Source organism: Chiloscyllium plagiosum, chromosome 28, assembly GCF_004010195.1.
Source record: "Chiloscyllium plagiosum isolate BGI_BamShark_2017 chromosome 28, ASM401019v2, whole genome shotgun sequence".
NCBI lineage: Eukaryota > Metazoa > Chordata > Chondrichthyes > Orectolobiformes > Hemiscylliidae > Chiloscyllium > Chiloscyllium plagiosum.
In genome coordinates, this window is record NC_057737.1 from 23,515,714 (window position 1) to 23,537,416 (window position 21,703).

The 21,703-nt window shown below is 40.1% G+C and overlaps 1 protein-coding gene across 3 annotated transcripts in view; it reads right to left on the reverse strand.

The window, feature by feature from the left end:
* Positions 1–21,703, reverse strand: part of pitpnm3 (PITPNM family member 3) — a 658,838-nt gene that overhangs the window by 87,217 nt on the left and 549,918 nt on the right. For all 3 annotated transcript variants that reach the window (XM_043718503.1, XM_043718506.1, XM_043718505.1), the window contains 2 exons: positions 16,755–16,927; positions 15,159–15,329 (listed from right to left, as the gene is read on the reverse strand). In XM_043718503.1, coding sequence (XP_043574438.1) covers positions 15,159–15,329; positions 16,755–16,927 — 344 coding nt within the window. The remainder of the gene's footprint in view (positions 1–15,158; positions 15,330–16,754; positions 16,928–21,703) is intronic.

The window sequence follows — 21,703 nt, forward strand, 5'->3', positions numbered from 1 at the left end:
GAGCTCTGAGCTCAAAAACTGCATGAATTTATGTAAAACTCTGTTATTTCACTTTTTAGATTGGAATCAATCTAAACATCAGGTCATAGACAGAGAACACAGGGGGCTAACACCTTCAACATATTGTCTAGCTATCACCATTGCTAACAGCTAACCCGGGAATGCAACTTTAAAAAAAAGGGTTTTGTGATTTACACATGAAAGAAGTGAAACTATCACTGTATTCTAACAGATGAAAGGCTTAACAGACAATCAATTCTTCCAGGTATAATTTCAGTTACATCACACTGCAAATTTTTGCTATAAATTCTGTTACGATCAAGCCCTCCATAATCACCTGATGAAGGAGCGTCGCTCCGAAAGCTAGTGTGCTTCCAATTAAACCTGTTGGACTATAACCTGGTAATGTGTGATTTTTAACAGTACAACAGAATCTTGATCAACTTGGGCTGAGGATTGGCAGATGAAGTTTAATTACAAGAAGTGCAAGGTGTTGCATTTTGGTAAGACAAACCAGGGCAGGGCCTACACAGTTAATGGTAAGGCCCTGGGGAGTGCTGTTGAACAGAGAGACCTTCAGGGTCTGGTACATAGTTCCTTGAAAGTGGTGTCACAGGCTGCTGAAGGTGATCTTTGGCATCCTTGCCTTCATTGTTAGATTTACAAGGATTTTATTAAGACTGGAGGGTTTGTTATAAGGAGAGGCTGGAACTTTCATCCCTGGAGCATAGAAGGCTGAGAGGTGATCTTATAGAGATTTATAAAATCAAGCAGGGCATAGACAGGGTGAATAGCCAAGGATTTGGGATGTCATGTTGCAGTTGTACAAGGCATTAGTAAAGCCACATTTGGAGTACTACATACAATTCTAGTTGCCTGTATAATTCCCAGCCTATCCAGCCTCTCTTTATAACTGAAACTCTCCAGTCTCAGTAACATCCTTGAAAATATTTTCTGCACCCTCTCCAATTTAATAATATCTTTCCTAAAGCAGGCCAGCCAGATGTGTACACCGTCCCAATTCCAAAATGCAACACCTCACATTTATCCAAATTAAACTGTATCTGCCACTCCTCGGCCCAATGGCCCAATTGATCATGATCCCTTTGTAATCTCAGATAACCTTCTTTACTGTCCACTATACCACCAATTTTGGTGTCATCTGCAAACTTACCAATCTTGCTTCCTAAATTCCCATCCAAATCCTTTATATAAAGGACAAACCAAAGTGGATGCAGCACCAATCCCTGCGGAACACTGCTGGTCACAGGCTTCCAGTCCAAAAAATAATCCTCCACCACCACCCTCTGTCACCTACCATCAAGGCAATTTTGTATCCAACTGGCAAGCTCTCTCTGAATCCCAAATGATCAAATTTTATTAATCAATCTACCATGTGAAACCTTGTCAAAGGCTTTACTGTAATTTATGTAGACAATGTCTACTGCTCTGCCCTCACCTATATTCTTGGCCACATCATCAAAAAAAATCAATCAAGTCTGTGAGACCTGATTTTTCATAGCCATGTTGACTATCCCTAATCAATCCTTGCCTCACCAAGTGCTTGTAAATCCTATCTCTCAGAATCCCCTCCAACAACTTCCCCACCATTGACATCAGACTCACTAGTCTATAGTTTCCAGGCTTCTCCTTGCAGCTTTTCTGAAATAAAGGCAAAACATTAGCACACTCATCTTCTAGCACCTCATCCATGGCTATAGATGATACAAATATCTCTGACAGGAGCCCTGCAATTTCTTCCCTATCTTCCCATAATGTCCTGGGATATACTGATCAGGTCCTGGAGATGTATCCACCTTTATGTCTTTTAAGGCTTACAACAACTCCTCTTCCGTAATGTGGACTGTTTTCAAAGTCAGAAGTCACATGACACCAGGTTACAGTAAACAGGTTTATTTGCAATCACAAGCTTTGGAGCATAGTCCCTTCGTCAGGTGAAGTGAGAGAGATGCACACAGACACAGAATTTATAGGCAGATAGATCAAAACATCATACAAATTGTGTGAGTGGAGTGTCAAATAATAAGTCTTTGCAGATGAACAAAAGTGTCAGACGGTGTGAATAAAGTGTCAACAGCTGAATAACAGTTCCACTCACACCATTTGTATGATCTTTTGACCTCTCTGTGTCTGTGTACTTCTCTCTCACTTCACCTGACTGAGGGGCTATGTTCCAAAAGCTTGTGATTTCAAATAAACCCGTTGGACTCAAACCTGGTGTCGTGTGACTTCTGATTTTGTCCACCCCAGTCCAACACTGGCACTTCCGCATCATGGCTGTTTTCAAGACAAAAAATATTTATTTCCATGAGATCCCTAGCCTTCATTTTTTTATCCATAGTAAATACGGACATTAAATATTTCTATAGCATCTCTCCCATTTCCTATGTTTCTAGCTGTATAAAATGACCTAATTGATCTTTAAGGGGACCTATTCTCTCCCTAGTTGTTCTCTGGCACTTGATGTATTTGTAGAATCTCTTTGGGTTATCCTTAACTTTATCTGCCAAGGCTATCTTATATCCCCTTTTCGAACTCCTGATTTCCCTCTTATGAATATCCCCAAGCCCTTTTTATACTTTTCAAGAGATTCACTTGTTTCCAGTCGTCTACACCTGATATATGCCTCCTTCTTGACCAGAGCATCAATATCTCTTTTCAAAGTCTCCCACTTGCCAGATGTACCTTTATCTGCAAACAAACCATTCTAATAATAAGTTACTATGGTGCTGTAATAGAATGACAGTTAACAGTAACAAAACACTGCATGAAACCTAAATGTTTTACAGCTGATTATCGTCAAGCATCCCTATGTTTCAAAAAGATATGCATGTGCAACAGTTAACTAACTACAAAGACACCCTGCCATATAGCACTAACCACTGAAATTGGTGAACGATAACAACCTGCCTCTTGTATTGGAATATGAACAATGTCTATGTTTCCTCAAATGTAAAGTCTTTACACTTAAATCACTGGAAATGACATTACCTATCTAAAATAATGGAAACACATTTAATGTTGTCCATTTTGACTCTTTTTTTCCTACATTATTAAAGCCTATTGTTTATTTTAAAGAATTGTTGTGTCTTTTCCATTTTTAAGCGTACTGTTGTTCAATCTGTTCAGCAGATTCTTTTCCCAAAGACTGATGCTCATTATCTTACTTAATTTTTTTAAATTATTCACTCATGGGATGAGACCATTACAGGCTAGACCAACCATATTAATGTGAGTCTGGAGTCACATGTAATCCAGACCAGGTAAGTTTGACAGTTCCTTCCCTAAAGGGCATTAGTGAACATTAGTAATGGTTTTTTCTGACAATCAACAATGGTTTCATGGTCATAATTAGACTCTTAATTCTAGATTTTTATTAAATTCAAATTCCACCTAGAGAGGATTCTGGATAATTCAAGATGGAGGAGAGGAAAGATTTCTGGCTGTAACAGCTGCTCCCTTTTTTGAGGTATTTTAGGTGCTGGAAGTGATTTCCTTGAATTCCAGGAGCAGCAATTACTGTTTTATATGCTGTTGCATTGTTTTGGAACTTTGAAAAAAAAAGTCAAAACAACAGCAGTTTAAAGGGAGAAGAACAGACAAATAAAGCACATGGTGAGGTGATTGCAGGAGAGAGAGAGAGAGAAAAAAAAAGAAAAACCTGCACAGTTACTGTCTTTACTGTTTGAATTCATGTATCGCTGGACATCGGAGTGCATCTGGGAAAATTAACCAACAGCGAAATTCACAACTGATCTTGGAGGAACTGTTGGGTGAAGTTCACAGCACAGAATCAGATACGTTAACTGTTGTTTTAAGTGTGGCCTACAGAGAATCTGCAGTAATGAGTAGAATGGATTCTTTCTTGATTATATGTTTTTGGAGATTTGTCTCTTGATTAAACTTAAAATATAAGCAATAACTATTAATTTAACCTGGGGCAGTGTTTGTAGAGAAATAAGACGGTGTTATTTTCTGGGTCTGTAGATTGTGAAGGAGCAAAAATGGCCTTTAATGGAGTGATATGTACTTCTTGTCAGATGTGGGAGTTTAAAGAGAGTTTAAGGGATACTGCGGATTATATCTGCCATAAATGCTGTTGGATGCGAATCTTATCAGTTTAAATGTATCGGTTGGAGAGACAGTTAGAAGCAATGAGGAATTTGCGTAGTGTGCGATGGATGGCAGGTATAGGAAGGGGGGCAAGTCTCAGATACAGTCACATAGATGGGTTAGCTCCAGGAAAGGTAAGAGAGGTAGGCACCTAGTGCAGGAGTCTTTTGTAGATATACCCATTTCAAACATGTATGCTGTTTAAGAAAATGTAGGGGGTGGTGGATTCTGAGGGGAACATATCACGAACAGCCAGGTTTCTGGTATGGAGACTGGCTCTAATGCAACGAGGGCTACGTCTGGTTCCAAGAGTTCAGTTGTGTTAGGGGATTCTCTAGTCTGAGGTACAGACAGACGTTTCTGTGGCCAGCAGCTATGGGAGAAGGATTCACATTTTTGGATCATTGGAATCTCTTTTGGAGTAGAAGTGACCTGTACAAGATGGACAGATTGCACCGAAATTGGAAGGTGACTAATATGCTGGCAGAGTGATTTGCTAGAACTGCTCAGGAGGATTTAAACTAGTAAGGTAGGGTGGTGGGACCCAGGGAGATAATGAGGAAAGAGATCGATCTGAGACGGGTACATCTGAGAACAGAAGTGAGTCAAACAGTCAGGGCAGGCAGGGACAAGGTAGGACTAATAAATTAAACTGCATTTATTTCAATGCAAGGGGCCTAACAGGGAAGGCAGGTGAACTCAGGGCATGGTTAGGAACATGGACTGGGATATCATAGCAATTACAGAAACATGGCTCAGGGATGGGCAGGACTGGAAGCTTAATGTTCCAGGATACAAATGCTACAGGAAGGATAGAAAAGGAGGCGAGAGAGGAGAGGGAGTGGAATTTTTGATAAGAGATAGCATTACAGCTGTGATGAGGGAGGATATTCCCGGAAATCCATCCAGGGAAGTTATTTGGGTGGAACTGAGAAATAAGAAAGGGATGATCACCTTATTGGGATTGTATTATAGACCTCCTAACAGTCATAGGGAAATTGAGAATCAAACCTGTAAGGAGATCTCAGCTATCTGTAAGAATAATAGGGTGGTCATGGTAGGGGATTTTAATTTTCCAAACATAGACTGGGACTGCCATAGTGTTAAGGGTTTAGATGGAGAGGAATTTGTTAAGTGTGTACAAGACAATTTTCTGATTCAGGGTGTATGTGGATGTATCTACGAGAGAAGGTGCAAAACTTGACCTACTCTTGGGAAATAAGGCAGGGCAGGTGACAGAGGTGTTAGTGGGGGTGCACTTTGGGGCCAGTGACCATAATTCTATTTGTTTTAAAATAGTGATGGAAAAGGATAGACCAGATCTAAAAGTTGAAGTTCTAAATTGGAGAAAGGCCAATTTTGACAGTATTCGGCAAGAACTTTGGAAAGCTGATTGGGGGCAGATGTTCGCAGGTAAAGGGATGGCTGGAAAATGGGAAGCCTGCAGAAATGAGATGACGAGAATCCAGAGAAAGTATATTCCTGTCAGGATGAAAGGAAAGGCTGGTAGGTATAGGGAATGCTGGATGACTAAAGAAATTGAGGGTTTGGTGAAGAAAAAGAAGGAAGCACATTAAGGTATAGACAGGATAGATCGAGTGAATCCTGAGAAGAGTATAAAGGAAATAGGAGTATACTTAAGAGGGAAATCAGGAGGGCAAAAAGGGGATATGAGATAGCTTTGGCAAATAGAATTAAGGAGAATCCAAAGGGTTTTGACAAATACATGAAGGACAAAAGGGTAACTAGGAATAGAATAGGGCCCCTCAAAGATCAGCAAGGCAGCCTTTGTGTGGAGCCACAGAAAATGGGGAGATACTAAATGAGTATTTTGCATCAGTATTTACTGTGGAAAAGGATATTGAAGACACAGACTCCAGGGAAGTAGATGGTGACATCTTGCAAAATGTCCATATTACAGAGGAGGAAGTGCTGGATGTCTTGAAATGGGTAAAGGTAGATAAATCTCCAGGACCTGATCAGGTGTACCCGAGAACTCTGTGGGAAGCTGGAGAAGTGATTGCTCGGCCTCTTGCCGAGATATTTGTATCATCAATAGTCACTGGTGAGGTGCTGGAAGACTGGAGGTTGGCTAACGTTTTAGAAGGGTGGTAAGGACAAGCCTGGGAACCATAGACCAGTGAGCCTGACCTCGGTGGTGGGCAAGTTGTTGGAGGGAAACCTGAGTGACAGGATGTACATGTATTTGGAAAGGCAAGGACTGATTAGGGATAGTCAACATGGTTTTGTGCGTGGGAAATCATGTCTCACAAACTTGATTGAGTTTTTTGAGGCAGTAACAAAGAGGATTGATGAGGGCATAGCGGTAGTTGTGATCTATATGGACTTTAGTAAGGCATTCGACAAGGTTCTCCATGGGAGACTGATTAGCGAGGTTAGATCTCACGGAATACAGGGAGAACTAGCCATTTGGAATCAGAACTGGCTCAAAGGTAGAAGACAGAGGGTGGTGGTGGAGGGTTGTTTTTCAGACTGGAGGCCTGTGACCAGTGGAGTAGCACAAGGTCCTCTACTTTTTGTCATTTACATAAATGATTTGGATGCGCGCATTAGAGGTACAGTTAGTAAGTTTGCAGATGACACCAAAACTGGAGGTGTAGTGGACAGCAAAGAGGGTTCCCTCACATTACAACAGGATCTGGACCAGATGGGCCAATGGGCTGAGAAGTGGCAGATGGAGTTTAATTCAGAAAAATGCGAGGTGCTGCATTTTGGGAAAGCAAATCTTAGCAGGACTTATACACTGAATAGTAAGGTCCTTGAGAGTGTGTCTGAACAAAGAAACCTTAGGGTGCAGGTTCATAGCTTCTTGAAAGTGGAGTCGCAGGTGGATAGGATTGTAAAGAAGGCGTTTGGTATGCTTTCCTTTATTGGTCAGAGTATTGAGTACAGGTGTTGGGAGGTCATGTTGCGGCTGTACAGGACATTGGTTCGGCCACTTTTGAAATATTGCATGCAATTCTGGTCTCCTTCCAATTGGAAGTATGTTGTGAAACTTGAAAGGGTTCAGAAAGGATTTACAAGAATGTTGTCAGGGTTGGAGGATTTGAGCTACAGGGAGAGGCTGAACAGGCTGGGGCTGTTTTCCCTGGAGCGTCGGAGGCTGAGGGGTGACCTTTATAGATGTGTACAAAATTATGCGGGGCATAGATAGGGTGAATAGACAAAGTCTTTTCCCTCGGATCGGGGAGTCCAGAACAAGAGGGCATAGGTTTAGGGTGAGAGGGGAAAGATGTAAAAGAGACCTACGGGGCAACATTTTCACACAGAAGGTGGTATGGGTATGGAATGAGCTGCCACAGGAAATGGGGGAGGCTGGTACAATTACAACATTTAAGAGGCATTTGGATGGGTATATGAACAGGAAGGGTTTGGAGGGATATGGGCCGGGTGCTGACTGGTGGGACTAGATTGGGTTGGGATATCTGGTCGGCATGGACGGGTTGGACCGAAGGGTCTGTTTCCATGCTGTACATCTCTCTGACTCTATCTGTCATGGCGGGATTCAAAGCCAGATCCCCAGAACATTACCTAGGTCTCTGGATTCACATTCAGTGATAATACCACTGTACCATCACCTCTACAAATGTTCCATTATCCAGAGTTTGAAAAGGGAAACACTGGATATGGCGACTATCAGTAAACGAGACTCACTTCTGAAAATATCGAACTAATCAAGTAACTAGTTTAAAATAAAACCATTAATCCACCTGTGTAGTGAAAAATATTTACAAATGAGCAGAAAACCTGGTGGGAAAGTTTAGTCTACATACTCTTGTGTCCATTTTAATTGTGAAAATTTGAAAATCTTGCTCAGAAACGGATTTACTTTTTCAAATAGAAATATTGCATGCATGTTGACAGAGCAAACTCTGAGACCAACAGCTGAAAATAGTGGGCAGGAAATTCATAAAATCTTTCATGATGCATTGACAATTAAACATCCTCTTTCACATCAAAGCATCCCCAGGTGCTTTATACAATGCTTGGGTTTTTTTGTAGTGCAGCACTTATTATGGCTTTGAGAAAGTGGCCAACTGAAGCAAGAAAATTGCTGCAATTTTTCCTCATCTTGGTATGGAAGTGAAATTAAAAATGCATTAACAGTTATAATGGCTTCATCCCACAGTAGAATGACAGGCACAAATTAAGAGTGGCTTGGTATGAAATTGAGGAACACCTTGCCTTTTATCCAGTGTGGAAGCCACTAACCAATTACAAAATGACCCTGATTTTATGATACTGGGATGTATGACTTTCTGCCACTGTACCACCTCCCCAACCAGCCCACTCCCTTAGCTAAAGTTTTATGTGGACTCTACCAACATTATAACTCAGGCAAAGGATTATCCCACTCTGGCAATGTATCAGTCCTGCTATGGTTATATTATTCTTCATGACACAAGCCTTTTTTTAAATCTTTAAGTCACTGGATGTGAAGTTACCTATTTAAATTAATGGTGACACGCTTTGATTAAATGCTACCAGATGATGTCAACGTGCACTGGAGGCTTGTTGTGAGATCTACTGATTGTTTTAACTTTGTACATTGCAAAGTGAATTATTCATCCTTAACTAGCCAGATTATCTGGATATGAACAGGTAATACAGACCCTTAAGGAAATATTCCAATTTAAGATCATGTTGCTGTCTATGTTATGATTCACAGGAAGCAGTTGTTAGCATCTCACTCCATTTAATGATGGGATGCAAAGATGCTTCATCTCTCTCAGCAAGGAAGTATACCACAGTGAGGGGTGAATGGCTGGATGTTCTAAGAGCCAAATTGCAGCATCGGACTGTTTACATTCCCAAACCTGAGCTTAGAAAGAACAAAAAGGCAGTGGCCCTTATTATCCATCAGTGACTACAAAGTAAGATGGTAATCTGTTTAAACTCTTCTTCCCAACACCATCTTGTCTCCTCCTCTCTTGAATTTGAGAGGGTCAATATCAGGGTCAGTAAAGAGGGCACAGATTGAAGACAATTGTCAAAAGAACCAGACAGGAGAAAACAGACATGCTTATACAGATGGTTGGTTATGATGTTGAACAAATTGTCTGAGATACTAGTGAAATATATTAGTTGTTTAAGTATATACAATATTTACCTCACATGTAAAATGCACAAAATTAAACTTGTTCTTAGGTAGAAGGTGCATGTGTGTAACATGTAATACTGTAAATGAATGTTTACACACACATTGAAAGATTGGGTCCACTTCTTTCCTTTGCAACTGGCTGTCGAGGATAAAACATGGTCGCAGAGAATGTTCACCTTATGGCGAAGGTTGGAAACTAACAACATTTTATTCAGATAGAAAACTGCAATCTTATTGGTCATTCGAGAAAGTGGAAGAAAAGAAATGTAAATGTTTTGGGGTATTATTTTTCACCTTATGTCCTAAGAGTCTGTGTCACATGAATAGTGAAAAAATGAAGTGGATATGTGATTATGGGTTATATCTTTCCAGAGAGGTAAAGAGCTATAACCTCGATGTTGTTACTTCCTACAAGAAGCAAAATGAGAACTAAAAGTATTGTACGTGATGAATTTCCATCAGTTCGAAAGGTTTGAGGCCTATAACCAGTGTTCATCTCTCAGACAAGGAGCCCTTATTGGATCAGGTGTCTGTTACTTGAAAGACTCCCTGAGTAGCAATCGCTTTCTTCAATGCTCATGAAAAAATATGGGGCATCCTCAGTGACTGAAAGAACAGAACATTCAATGATTGCCAGATATCTGTATAGTTCAGATAATGGACCTGCACTTTAATACTCGCAATGATAAGTTGCAGACAGAATGAAGGTGAAGGCATTTTTAGCAGATATGGTTGTTTCAGGAGTAAACAGAATTGGCACAGCATAACTGGAAACAAATCACAGGAAGGCCAAAGGGAGGGTTATGGGGTGCTTCAGGTATGACTTGAAATGTTATTCTGAGATAAATTAGTCAAAGCAGAGAGATAAGGTTCTCTACATTCCACAGAGAATTTTGAGGAAGAGGGAAAATTTAATGACAGATCAAACAAAGAAGCCACGTCGCAATGAATTTACATCCTGTGATGCATGTATTTGTCTCAGACAGCCTTAGCTTGCATTTCGACTACACATGCAACTCATTGTTTAAAATATAATCTTCATTCACTAAGTAAGAGTTAACAAAAAATTAAGGAGTATCAAAGTACTATTTGTTGTATTTTTGGTGATTTCTGCACATTGAGGCCACTGAAAATGATTGTAATTCCATGTAAAGTAATTGGAGTAAGCCAGTTTGTCAACACTGATATAATCTCGGGTGAGATATCCCTGATGCTGCATTAACCTGAAAAGGCACAAACAAAACTTGACATGGAGCTCCATAAGGCAGTTATTTATGGATAGTCAATGGAGCTACAGTTTATCAAGTTAGAACATTATTCTATCCACTAAAGAAAACCTGATATATCTCTCATCCGTGTTAGACGAGTATTAATGGCATCAGCCAATAAGAATCAGGTGGAAAATGAAGAAATGATCTCAAAGTTACATAAAAGATTTACTCAGCTCTTACGTGAAAGGTTAAAATTTCTGTTAAAAGCCAGTGTGATAGGTGCAGAATATAAAAGGCTAAAAAAACAGATTAGTGAGTAGTGTGAACTCTGTAAAAACTATCACAAGATAGTATCATGGTCTACTGGCATGATACTATATTGATGCAGTTGTCATGGATCTTATAGCATATGAAAAAGACTTAATGGTTTCATTCTGCATTTTGTAGACATGGTGTTCATATTTAACCTATGATAATACTTAGTAAGAACAATGGGGTGATTATAGAGTAAAGCATGGAGAAATGGTATGGGGATCAGAAGTGGGGCACCAGCAAAGTTTCTTGACTGTTAGTGGAGGGAAACTTATCAATAATGGGTTCAGAAACATGTGTGAAAGCATGCAACTCACGCCCATGAATACTTCTGCTCAGCAATGGACTTGGAGAAAGGAATCATATGGTAATTGATGAAGTATTGCAGAAAATATTAGCTTGATCAACCAATCTGCAAGTTTGCAATCACCCTGTCACATGAAGTTCATGCAAAGCATTACCACAAAATGGGTGAAGGATATTGTTGCTATCAATGCAGGAAAAATCCCAAAATGCCAAATTGTGCAAAGTCTCCCAGCACTAGAAGGTCATACCAATAGTTCTCTTTTGTTTTTCCCTGCACATTGAATGCTTTACTTGCTGCAAGCTAGTGTTTTTTTTAATCAAAGCTGAGGTCCTGGATGAAATTCAAAAATCACTGTAACATTGTATAAGACAATCTGAGGGAGAATTCAATTCAAGGGATTTGAAGTACTATGAAAGAAAAGGATTGTGAGGAAGCAAAACAGATTATGACGATAAGACAGTATTTATCAAACATTACAATCAAACAATTAAGATTTATTCCTCATGGTTAATCAGAATTAATTTTAAAATTTCATACTCAGAATGGTTGGTAAAAGTAAATGAGGGTGAGTGGTTTTAGAAGTATGTGCTTCTAAAAGCACTCAAAGGAAAAGCAGGCACAGGAGGAAAACGAGGAAGGATAAACAAACACACCCAAGGTCTCAACAAGGCTTCAAGGATGTATTTTTCAGTAAGGCTTGCTTTGTTGAAATTAAACTATGTTCAACTAAAAGCAGACCCAGTGATATTTCATTGGGATTTAAAAGGGAATGTTTGAGGCATCTTCGTGGTGACTATTAAGGATTTCTTATAGGCAGTACTACAGAATTTAAGAAATGTGTTATTAATCAGATTTTGGCTTGTGGGACTTTATGAATATATTGATTTTTTACATTACATTACATTACAGTGTGGAAACAGGCCCTTCGGCCCAACAAGTCCACACCGACCCGCCGAAGCGAAACCCACCCATACCCCTACATTTACCCCTTACCTAACACTACGGGCAATTTAGTATGGCCAATTCACCTAACCTGCACATCTTTGGACTGTGGGAGGAAACCGGAGCACCCGGAGGAAACCCACGCAGACACGGGGAGAACGTGCAAACTCCACACAGTCAGTCGCCTGAGGCAGGAATTGAACCCGGGTCTCTGGCGCTGTGAGGCAGCAGTGCTAACCACTGTGCCACCGTGCCGATAGTAAGCAGAATAGGTCTGGAAAACTTTGATCAAGAATTCTATTTAGAGACTGTTATTCTCGCCCCAGTTAATCACACTTGATTCTCACAGAAAAAGATATCAGATCGAAGGAAGAGATTGAGCAATTGCAAAGCTTGAACTGGGCCAGATGCTATATTGGAAGTTAAATACTGCAATGAATTATCAAGAATGTTTTATAGTGAAAACAATCTTTAAGAATAAAATCTCGACAAATAGTTTGAAAGTTTCTACCTTTGGTGACCACAATAACATGAAATTTGTCATTTTTAGTGTGTTTCGTATGTCAGTCTGCCTGATGAGTGATGCAGGTGATTTCATAATCTTTCTTCTGGGTGAACATAGGAAATGTCATCCTTTAGCTTGGAAAGCTAGTCAGTAAAATGAGTTGCTAAAGGTACTTTAGCTGTGGAAAGACTAATTGGAGTGAAGGCATTGGATATGGGATTCTGTTTGTCAAAAAATGTTATTTTGTACAATGAGCCTAGAATGGGAGCATGCCCATTGTGTATAACAGGTAATCATATAAGATAATGTACATTCTGCAAAAATTGTACTGTTACTATTGCCTCTTTAGGCGAAACTTGTAATTTGATTAAATGGGTGATTGGGTATTTTGATGGTGGGTTATTAATCAAAAGATCTGAGGTCTTGCTTGGTTAATTTGATGGTGGATTTCTAAAATTAAAAAAGGTAGGCTTTTACACTGGCCCTGGGATGGATTTGTCATTTGTTGTTTGTAGATGTGGTGATGGTTTATTTTGTACAAGCAGCGGAATTAGGTCCTTTCCCAGTGGTGAGTTATGTTCTGGACAGAGCAAGGGTCCAGATGGGGAGGGAGGAAACTGTTGTTTGTAATAAATTGGAGATTAGTACAAATTTGGATGAAGGTGTAGGTTGCCTCATTAGCAAGTTTACAGATGACACTAAGATTGCTAGAGTAGCAGATCGTGAAGGGGACTGTCAAAGAATAAAGCTGGGCAGATGGAGTTCAATCCAGACAAATGTGAGGTGATGAATTTTGGAAGGAGCAATTTCAGAACAAACTACACAGTAAATGGAAAAGTCCTGGGTAAATTGATGTACACAGAGATCTGGGTGTTCAGGTCCATTGTTCCCTGAAGGTGGCAATGCAGATCAGTAGAGTGGTCGAAGGCATATAGCATGCTTTCCTTCATCCGGCAGGGTATTGAGTACAAGAGTTGGCAGGTCATGTTACAATTGTACAAGACTTTGGTTCGGCCACATTTAGAATACTGTGTACAGTTCTGGTCGCCTCATTACCAAAAGGATGTGGATGCTTTGGAGAGGGTGCAAAGGAGGTTCACCAGGATATTGCCTGGTATGGAGGGTGCTAGCTATGAGAAGAGTTTGAGTAGACTAGGATTACTTTCATTGGAAAGAAGGTGGTTGGTGGGGGACCTAATTGAGGCCTACAAAATCATGAAAGGTATAGGCAGGGTAGATAGCAAGAAACTTTTACCGAGAGTGGAGGGCTCAATTACTAGGGGTCATGAGTTCAAAGTGAGAGGGGAAAAGTTTAGGGGAGATATACATGGAAAGTTCTTCACGCAGAGGGTGGTGGGTGCCTGGAATGCATTGCCAGCGGGGGTGGTAGGGGCGGGAACGATAGCATCATTTAAGATGTATTTAGGCAGATATATGAATGGGCAGGGAGTAAAGGGATACAGTTCCTTAGAAAATAGGCAGCAGATTTAGATGGAGGATATGGGTCGGTGCAGGCTTGGAGGGCTGAAGGGTCTGTTCCTGTGCTGTAATGTTCGTTGTTCTAAACTATGGATTTACAACAAAACCCTTGTAAATCTCTGAGAAGTTTTTTCCTGCCTTGATTAACATAGGGATCTTGGTCTGTTAAACATCCAGCAATATGCCAGTCTTTCCCAATCTGCTATCACTGATACCTTCCCATATCACCTGGCCTCCCCAACTGAAAAAGACTAGAAATAATTAACAGTCCACAAGGTGCTGCCTGATCTGTGAATATTTTCAGTCTTTTCTGTTTTTATTTCAAATTTCTAGCATCCACAGTGTTCTGGTGAAAGAAAAACATGTGCATTCCCTGGATGTGAACCACTTCAACATTCAGTAAAACTCTCTCTTCTCGGTTTGCCAACATTACCTCCTTGATCATGCCACCTCACTCGATCAAAATCCCACAGTTTGTTTCTCCTATGTCCTTTTGAAATTTAGCTGCTGTTGTCAAACACTGTCGCCATCCTACATGGACAGCAATAAGTTGAATAATTATTATGGTTGCTAGAGGGAAGACTTTTGGCCAGGGGATCAAGACGTTCTCTTTTTTTTTAAGGAACATTGGGGTTTCCACGTCCTTTCAAACTTAACTGAAAAAAGCAGCCCTTTAACATTTCCACTCAAAAGACAGCACCTCCGATAATGCAGCACTCCCTCAGTGCTGTCTTGATATCACAGTTTTAATGATGCTCTTGAGCCTGGAGAGGAGATCAAATTCACAACTTCCCCACTCAGAGATCAAAATACTTAAAAACTAAATCAAGCTTACAATGGACTTCCTGAGTACACTAGTTTATGAGCCCTTGTTAAATCTAAACTCTGACAAGTTTATCCATAACTTTCACGCTTTCAGAACATCCTGAAAGACTCAGATGAACAAAAATACATTGAGCATATTTCATTGTATAATAAAACTGCAACGATACATTGTTTATTGAAACACATTCTAAACAGTACTTAGCATCATCTTTCTAATTAAGAGTGTTCACTGAATTATTTTCAATTGTTAGTGGAAATACGGGTGTCAAATTCCAAATGATTTTTCATGCTCTGCTCCATGATATAGAAAGAACAACCTACCTAGAAGAGCAGAATTCCCGTCTCCCAAAGGATATCGTTGGTACCTTGGAACCGGGAATGGAGGCAGGAGGTGGAATTTTTTCTCTAGCAGTGGTTCTAATCGAGAGGCAGAGGGATCGGCGGAATGGAAGAGGCTGTATACCTGGCTGCAAGCAGGCCGCAGCTGGGATGCTGATAGAGGAGAAAGAGAGGCATGAGAAAACACATCATGCACAAATGGTTATTCTCCTCAGTCAAACAATATCTGGGAACAGTTATTAGGTATGGCAATCTTTCATTCAAGAATAAATATAATAGCATTCATTTCAATGTAAATTGTACAGGCATTGTCAATGAAATGTATACAACAACTGAAAATAAAAAAAACTAAAATGAGGAGGTGTGAAAGGACTACTTATTCAATCTTCGGTATGGTTACACACCACTGCAGTGCTGTGAACGACAACACAAGAAGCTTTTTAACCTATTCCCATCCCATGCACTCCTATCAACACAACTGCCAGTTTTCTTTGGTGGGTATCATCCTTTTACAGCAAACGCGTTGGAAAATTCATCAAAATGCAGATCCCTTGAAAAACGGTGTTCAGATGGAGGAGAATTTCTGTACACCACCATGAGGCAATTTGCCCACTATCAGTGAAAAGTATAGTTTGTAATTTCCATATTGGAAAACGTCAGCTTTACAATTTTCCAAAACATGCTGTTGCCAGGTGAAGTGCCTGGACCTCTGTGAACCCAGAAAATATAATAACTTCTGCAATCTTACAAATTACCAGTTACTGAACAGTACAAATAACAGCAGATATACATTAACACGGACAGCTTTTTCTATTCTGACCAAAGAGCAATATTGAGTTAGAGCTTTTCTGAAAAAAAGGGTCTCTTGAACTATATATATTTTTTCTATTGTGTTGCGCCCAGAGAAGGAATAGTAAGAATCCTGCAATGGAATGGGCCAGTTCTGAGGGTGGGGATGTGGGAGCACAGTTGCCCAGTTCCTGTTTACATTCCTCAGTATTCCCAAGGTGGATTATCACTTTTATATTCCTGTATTGAAATAATCAGCTGAAACTAGCAAACAAATCCAATCAGATAATTCAAAGCTTCCAAACTGAGATTTGTAAACATTTGCTTCTGCAGGAGAACTGAATGCCTGATTTTAAAAAAAAATGGTGATATCCTAAAACAATCGCATCTTCAAGCTTCAGGATTGGGGATACTTTTCATTCATAGGCAGACATTCTGGAAGCAAATATTTACATGTTCTAACACAAAAAGAAAATGAATGCTTATTTGGACACTGTTTGCAGCAACATAATTTACTTTTGCATAATTATCAGATAAATGGATACAATTATGCAAAATTAATCATTACACTAAAAAGCATTGCAAACTATCAAGACAGATCCTGTACAATGCCAAATAATTAATTTAGGGATTATTTGAATAAAAACAATGACTGTGAGCCGATCTACACAGCATGCATGCTGAGTAATCACTAATTCCACACTGCAATCTGCAGCTTTGTACGTTTCTCTCAGTTGTCCTTCGGGCCATATTTTGAAGACTGTCTTGATACTGACTATAAGAACTTACCATCTACTGAAGGAAGTACTGTCCACCTCATTGCCAGAACCAAAGCCAGTGGGGAACCAAAGAGGAAGAAGTCAGAAACATCAAAATCAAATCGAACTGGATTTCCATCCAATACGTTTGTGCTACTTGTCCTTTGTAAATCAGGGTCATCATTCAATGCACTGGAGTGGCTTCTGTTTAAATAAAAACAATGTTATTAAAACCAACACATTAATCTTGTAGAAAATTATTTAAATTTTAATTAAATTTAAATTTAATTATTTAAATGTGCTTCATTCATTCAGCGAATGTGGCTGTCACTAGCTAGGCCAGCATTTATTGGTCATCTCTAATCGCTCAAAATTAGGGTCAACCACATTGTTGTGGGTCTGGAATCAAATGTAGGCCAGGCAAAGATGACAGATTTCCTTCCCTGAAGAACATTACTGAACCAGATGAGGTTTTACAATAGTTGATGGTGGTTACATGTATGCCATTAGCTAATATTTTTTCCAGATTTTTTTTGTATGAGTTGAAATGTCTTCATCACCATGGTGGGATGTGAACCCACATCTTCAGAAACATTAGCCAGGGATTCTGGACCACTAGCCCAGTGACAGTACCATTACATCATTGTCTCCCCAAAACGTCATATCGTATTTTCTCAAAAGCTGGATTTCACTGAAACCTTTCAGTTTTTTTTTGTTTTAATTGAATTATTGAGATCTATATCATGCAATGGACTGAAGTTTCATTTTTTCAGACAAAGTGCTTATTATTTATTTGAGTGAGATTCCTGTGACCAATCTGCCAAGGCTCATAATAACTTCTCATGCAATCTTCTATCCTTCCCCTTCTTATTTATACATCTGGGCTCTAAAGCACCCACCCCCCCCACATCAAGAAAAGTGGAAGTGTTTGCGGTTACTGGAACCTTGTAGCATTCACACCACTTATGCCATATTTAAATCCCAGCTGCCCGTCTCTTCAAATGCTGCATGCTAGGATCTGCCCTTCATACTCCATTGTGGCTCAACATTCCTGCTGAGGACCCAGATCAGAAAAAGAAATGAACCCTTTTGTTCATAGACAGAGACCTGGAGGTACTGGTGGAGTATGTGCCGGTGCTGTATTCTGTTGACTGGCAAATGAGCTCAGGCCACCAGACCGATTCAGTCTTGACTCAGAAAAAAGGCCAGGTGTCAGACCTGTCCTGGGTGAAATGCATTGGCCAGCAGTGCTGAAAGAATGTTAATGATCTGTGTTCTGCAAGGATGTGTGCTATGCTCTTCTCTCTGCTACCTCGCACTTACTGGACCACCACTCACTCTAACACTGCCACTGCACACACTTCTCAACAAAGCATAAGGCCTTCAACACTCACTGTTGCATGCAACATGCTCACTCAACAACTCTCATCATGGGCTCATATCTTCTTAAATAGCCTAATATGTGGTACCTTATCAACTGCCTTCTGAAAATCCAAATACATTACACCCACTCCTTCCCCTTTATCCATATGCTTGGTACCTCTTTCTAGTAAATATTTCAGGTATGGTTTCCCTTTCTTCAAGCCATGCCAACTCTATGTAATCATAATCTAAATGCTCTCTGCTATTACATTCTTTGTAATAAACATGTTTCCAATAATCGATATTAAGCTAATGCAGGGTTGAATGAAGGGTCAGAGATAGCTGTTGCCACCAGGTCATCACTCTGACGTTAACGTTGGGAATTGGCACTATTTAGATTCTGAAGGAAGGACAGGAGAGTTGGAAATGGTATATAATTGAGGTGAGTTGGGATAATCATGAGATTAGATTAGATTCCCTATGGTACAGAAACAGACCCTTCAACCCAACAAGTCCACACCGACCCTCTGAAGAGTAACCCATCCAGACCCATTACCCTACTCCTACATTTACCCCTGACTAATGCACTGAACAATATGGGCAATTTAGCATGGCCAATTCACCTGACCCGCACATCTTTGGATTGTGGGAGGAAACTGGAGCACCCGGGGGAAACCCACGCAGACACACGGAGAACGTGCAAACTCCACACAGACAGTCACCCAAGGTGAGAATCAATCCCAGGTCCCTGGCACTGTGAGGGAGCAGTGCTAACCACTGAGCCACCGTGCCACCCCAAATCCAATTAAATAATGTAGTTTCCTCTTTATAGGAAGATTCTGAACTTGCCATTTTAAGCTTAATGGGAAAATCAGAAATTATTTTCCCAATAGAAGTTCCAATTTCTTTCATTCTTGCCATATTTTCTCAAATTTTCTTGCCATTGAAGAAACTGCAAGATCTTTACTGTCCAGCAAGAGTACAAATAAAAGACAGAGTCGGATTCTATATAATAAAACTGCAATATTGCAAAAGATAATGTATTTATAATAGTCATTAAGACAAGATTAAAGCGATCATTGATAATGTCAACCAATTATAGAAATGAAGGCTTGAAGTATTAGAACACCTACTCACATTTAGAATTTTTCACAGAGTAATATTTCTCAATGTGCTACACAGAAGTAAAATTGATGTCAACCAATATCAAGAGATTAAATGTATAATATAATAAGAATGGATATGATATTGAGATGGTGATATATATCATGCTTTAACATCAGCAGACATATGCAAGGGACTGTGAGGAAAGGTTGGAATCATTTGTACTCGTGAGAGATGTACTTACAAAGAACAACATTATCTACAATCGTGTAACTAAAAGAGCATGCAAAAACTCACTAGAGTTAGTCAGCAGTCACTCACAGGAAACCATTACAGGCCACAAACAACCAGATGAGACATGGATAGCTATTATTCCCAGTGCACAGAACAAAACCCCAAGCCACAATATTGTGGCAATATAAACTAGTTTAGTGGAGTGGGGCTTCACATATGGTTGAAGAAATCAATTTTAGGAAGTTTCGTCAAGGTGGAAAGAGAGTAGCAAGGCAGAAACACTGGAAAAGGGTAAAACATTGAAACAGATCAATTTCTCAGAGCCAGCTGGAAGAGTTGAGGATGATGGCTGACAAACAGACGTGGATAGAAAATCCAGAAAATGATTTTTTTGGTGTGGACAAGGGTCTTCCATCTGATTCTCTGAAGTTGTATTGTTAGTGGAATCCAGAAAGTATTTTGCCTTAGAGATATTCCTGAAGCTGAAGCTGGTGCGTTACACAGGTTGGATGTGGATCCAATATAGAAACCTAGTGTTGAGGTTGGGGAGCATAAGCACTGGCATAGAAACAATAGGCATATGCTTCTATGCTGCAAAACTCTACAGAAAGGCTCTCAACAACATAATGACTGAAGCAGGTAATGTTCTATATTGAGCAGTACACCAACTTCCATACTCTGCTGTTTAGGTGAGCAGTTGTTTGCAAAGTTGGCTTCATTGTTTTTTCAATACAAAATGTTGTTTTGAGTTATATGCCCGACAGATGGGCCATGGAGTACAACAGAGCTAACTGTTATCAGTGCACATAACCCAAGCAGACAAATTATGTTCCTGAAGGATGACTGTGAATGATAAAGAAGTGGGGGGTGGGGGAACAGATGGAGCTCTATGGTGCATTACATGTGACTATAAAGGAAAGGTGGGTTTTGTGAAAAAATACAAGCGGATAAGAAGCCTTATTGGAAGCCTTTAAACTGATTTGGTGAAAGAAATGGGAAGTCAGAAATTAAACACTTTTGGGGGAGATCGAAACCTCCCACAAATGTAAAACCCAATCTCCCCAAATGTAAAAGCTTTTAAGCTTTCTCTTATTCTAACTGGATTATTACCGGCCACACTGGATCTGGTGCTTAGTAATGAACAGGGCCAGGTGTTTCATTTAGTTGTAGGTGTGCACTTTGGAGAGAGTAACCATAATTCAGTTACACTTAGTTTAGCGATGGAAAGGGATAGGTCAACAGGTCAACAGCTATCGATGGGGCAAGGGCAATTATAATGTGATTAGGCAAGAATTAGGATGCATAGAATGGGGTAGCAAAATGCAGGGGATGCAGACTATTGAAATGTGGAGCTGGTTTAAGGAACAGATATTGCGTGTCCTTGATAGGTATGTCCCTGCCAGGCAGGGAGGAAGTAATAAGGAAAGGGAACTGTGGTTTACTACAGAAATTGCATCTCTTGTTAAGAAGAAGGAGGAGGCTTATGTGTTGATGAGGCAAGATGGCTCAGATGAGGCGATGGAGAGTTACAGAGCAGCTAGGAAGGATTAAAGAGAGAGTTAAGAAGACCAAAGAGAGGACACGAGCAGTCTTTAGCAAATAGAATAAAGGAGAACACTAAAGCTTTCTATAGGTATATGAGGAATAAAAGGATGATTAGGGTAGGAATAGGGCCAGCGAGGAATAAAAGGATGATTAGGGTAGGAATAGGGCCAGCCAAAGACAGAAGTGGGAAGTTGAATGTTGACCCTATAGAGATCGGAGAGGTGCTAAATGAACATTTCTCATCGGTGTTCACTCAAGAAAAGGAGAATATTGTGGAGGAGAAGAATGAGGTGCAAGATATTAGACTAGAAAGGATCGAGGTTAGTTACACACAAGTATTATCAATTCTAGAAGGAGTGAAAGTAGACAAGTCCCCTGGGCCGGATGGGATTTATCCGATGATTCTCTGGGAAGCTAGGGAGGAGATAGCAGAGCCGTTGGCTTTGATATTTGAGTCGTCATTGTCTACAGGTTTAGTACCTGAGGACTGGAGGAATGCAAATGTTGTGCCATTGTTGAAGAAGGGCAGCAGAAATGACCCAGGTAATTATAGACCAGTGAGCCTTACTTCTGTTTTAGGAAAGGTTTTGGAAAGGATTATAAGAGATAAGATTTACAACCATCTAGCAAGCAACAATTTAATTTCAGATAGTCAATATGGTTTCGTCAATGGCAGGTCGTGTCTCACAAACCTCATTGAGTTTTTTGAGAAGGTGACCAAGCATGTAGATGAGG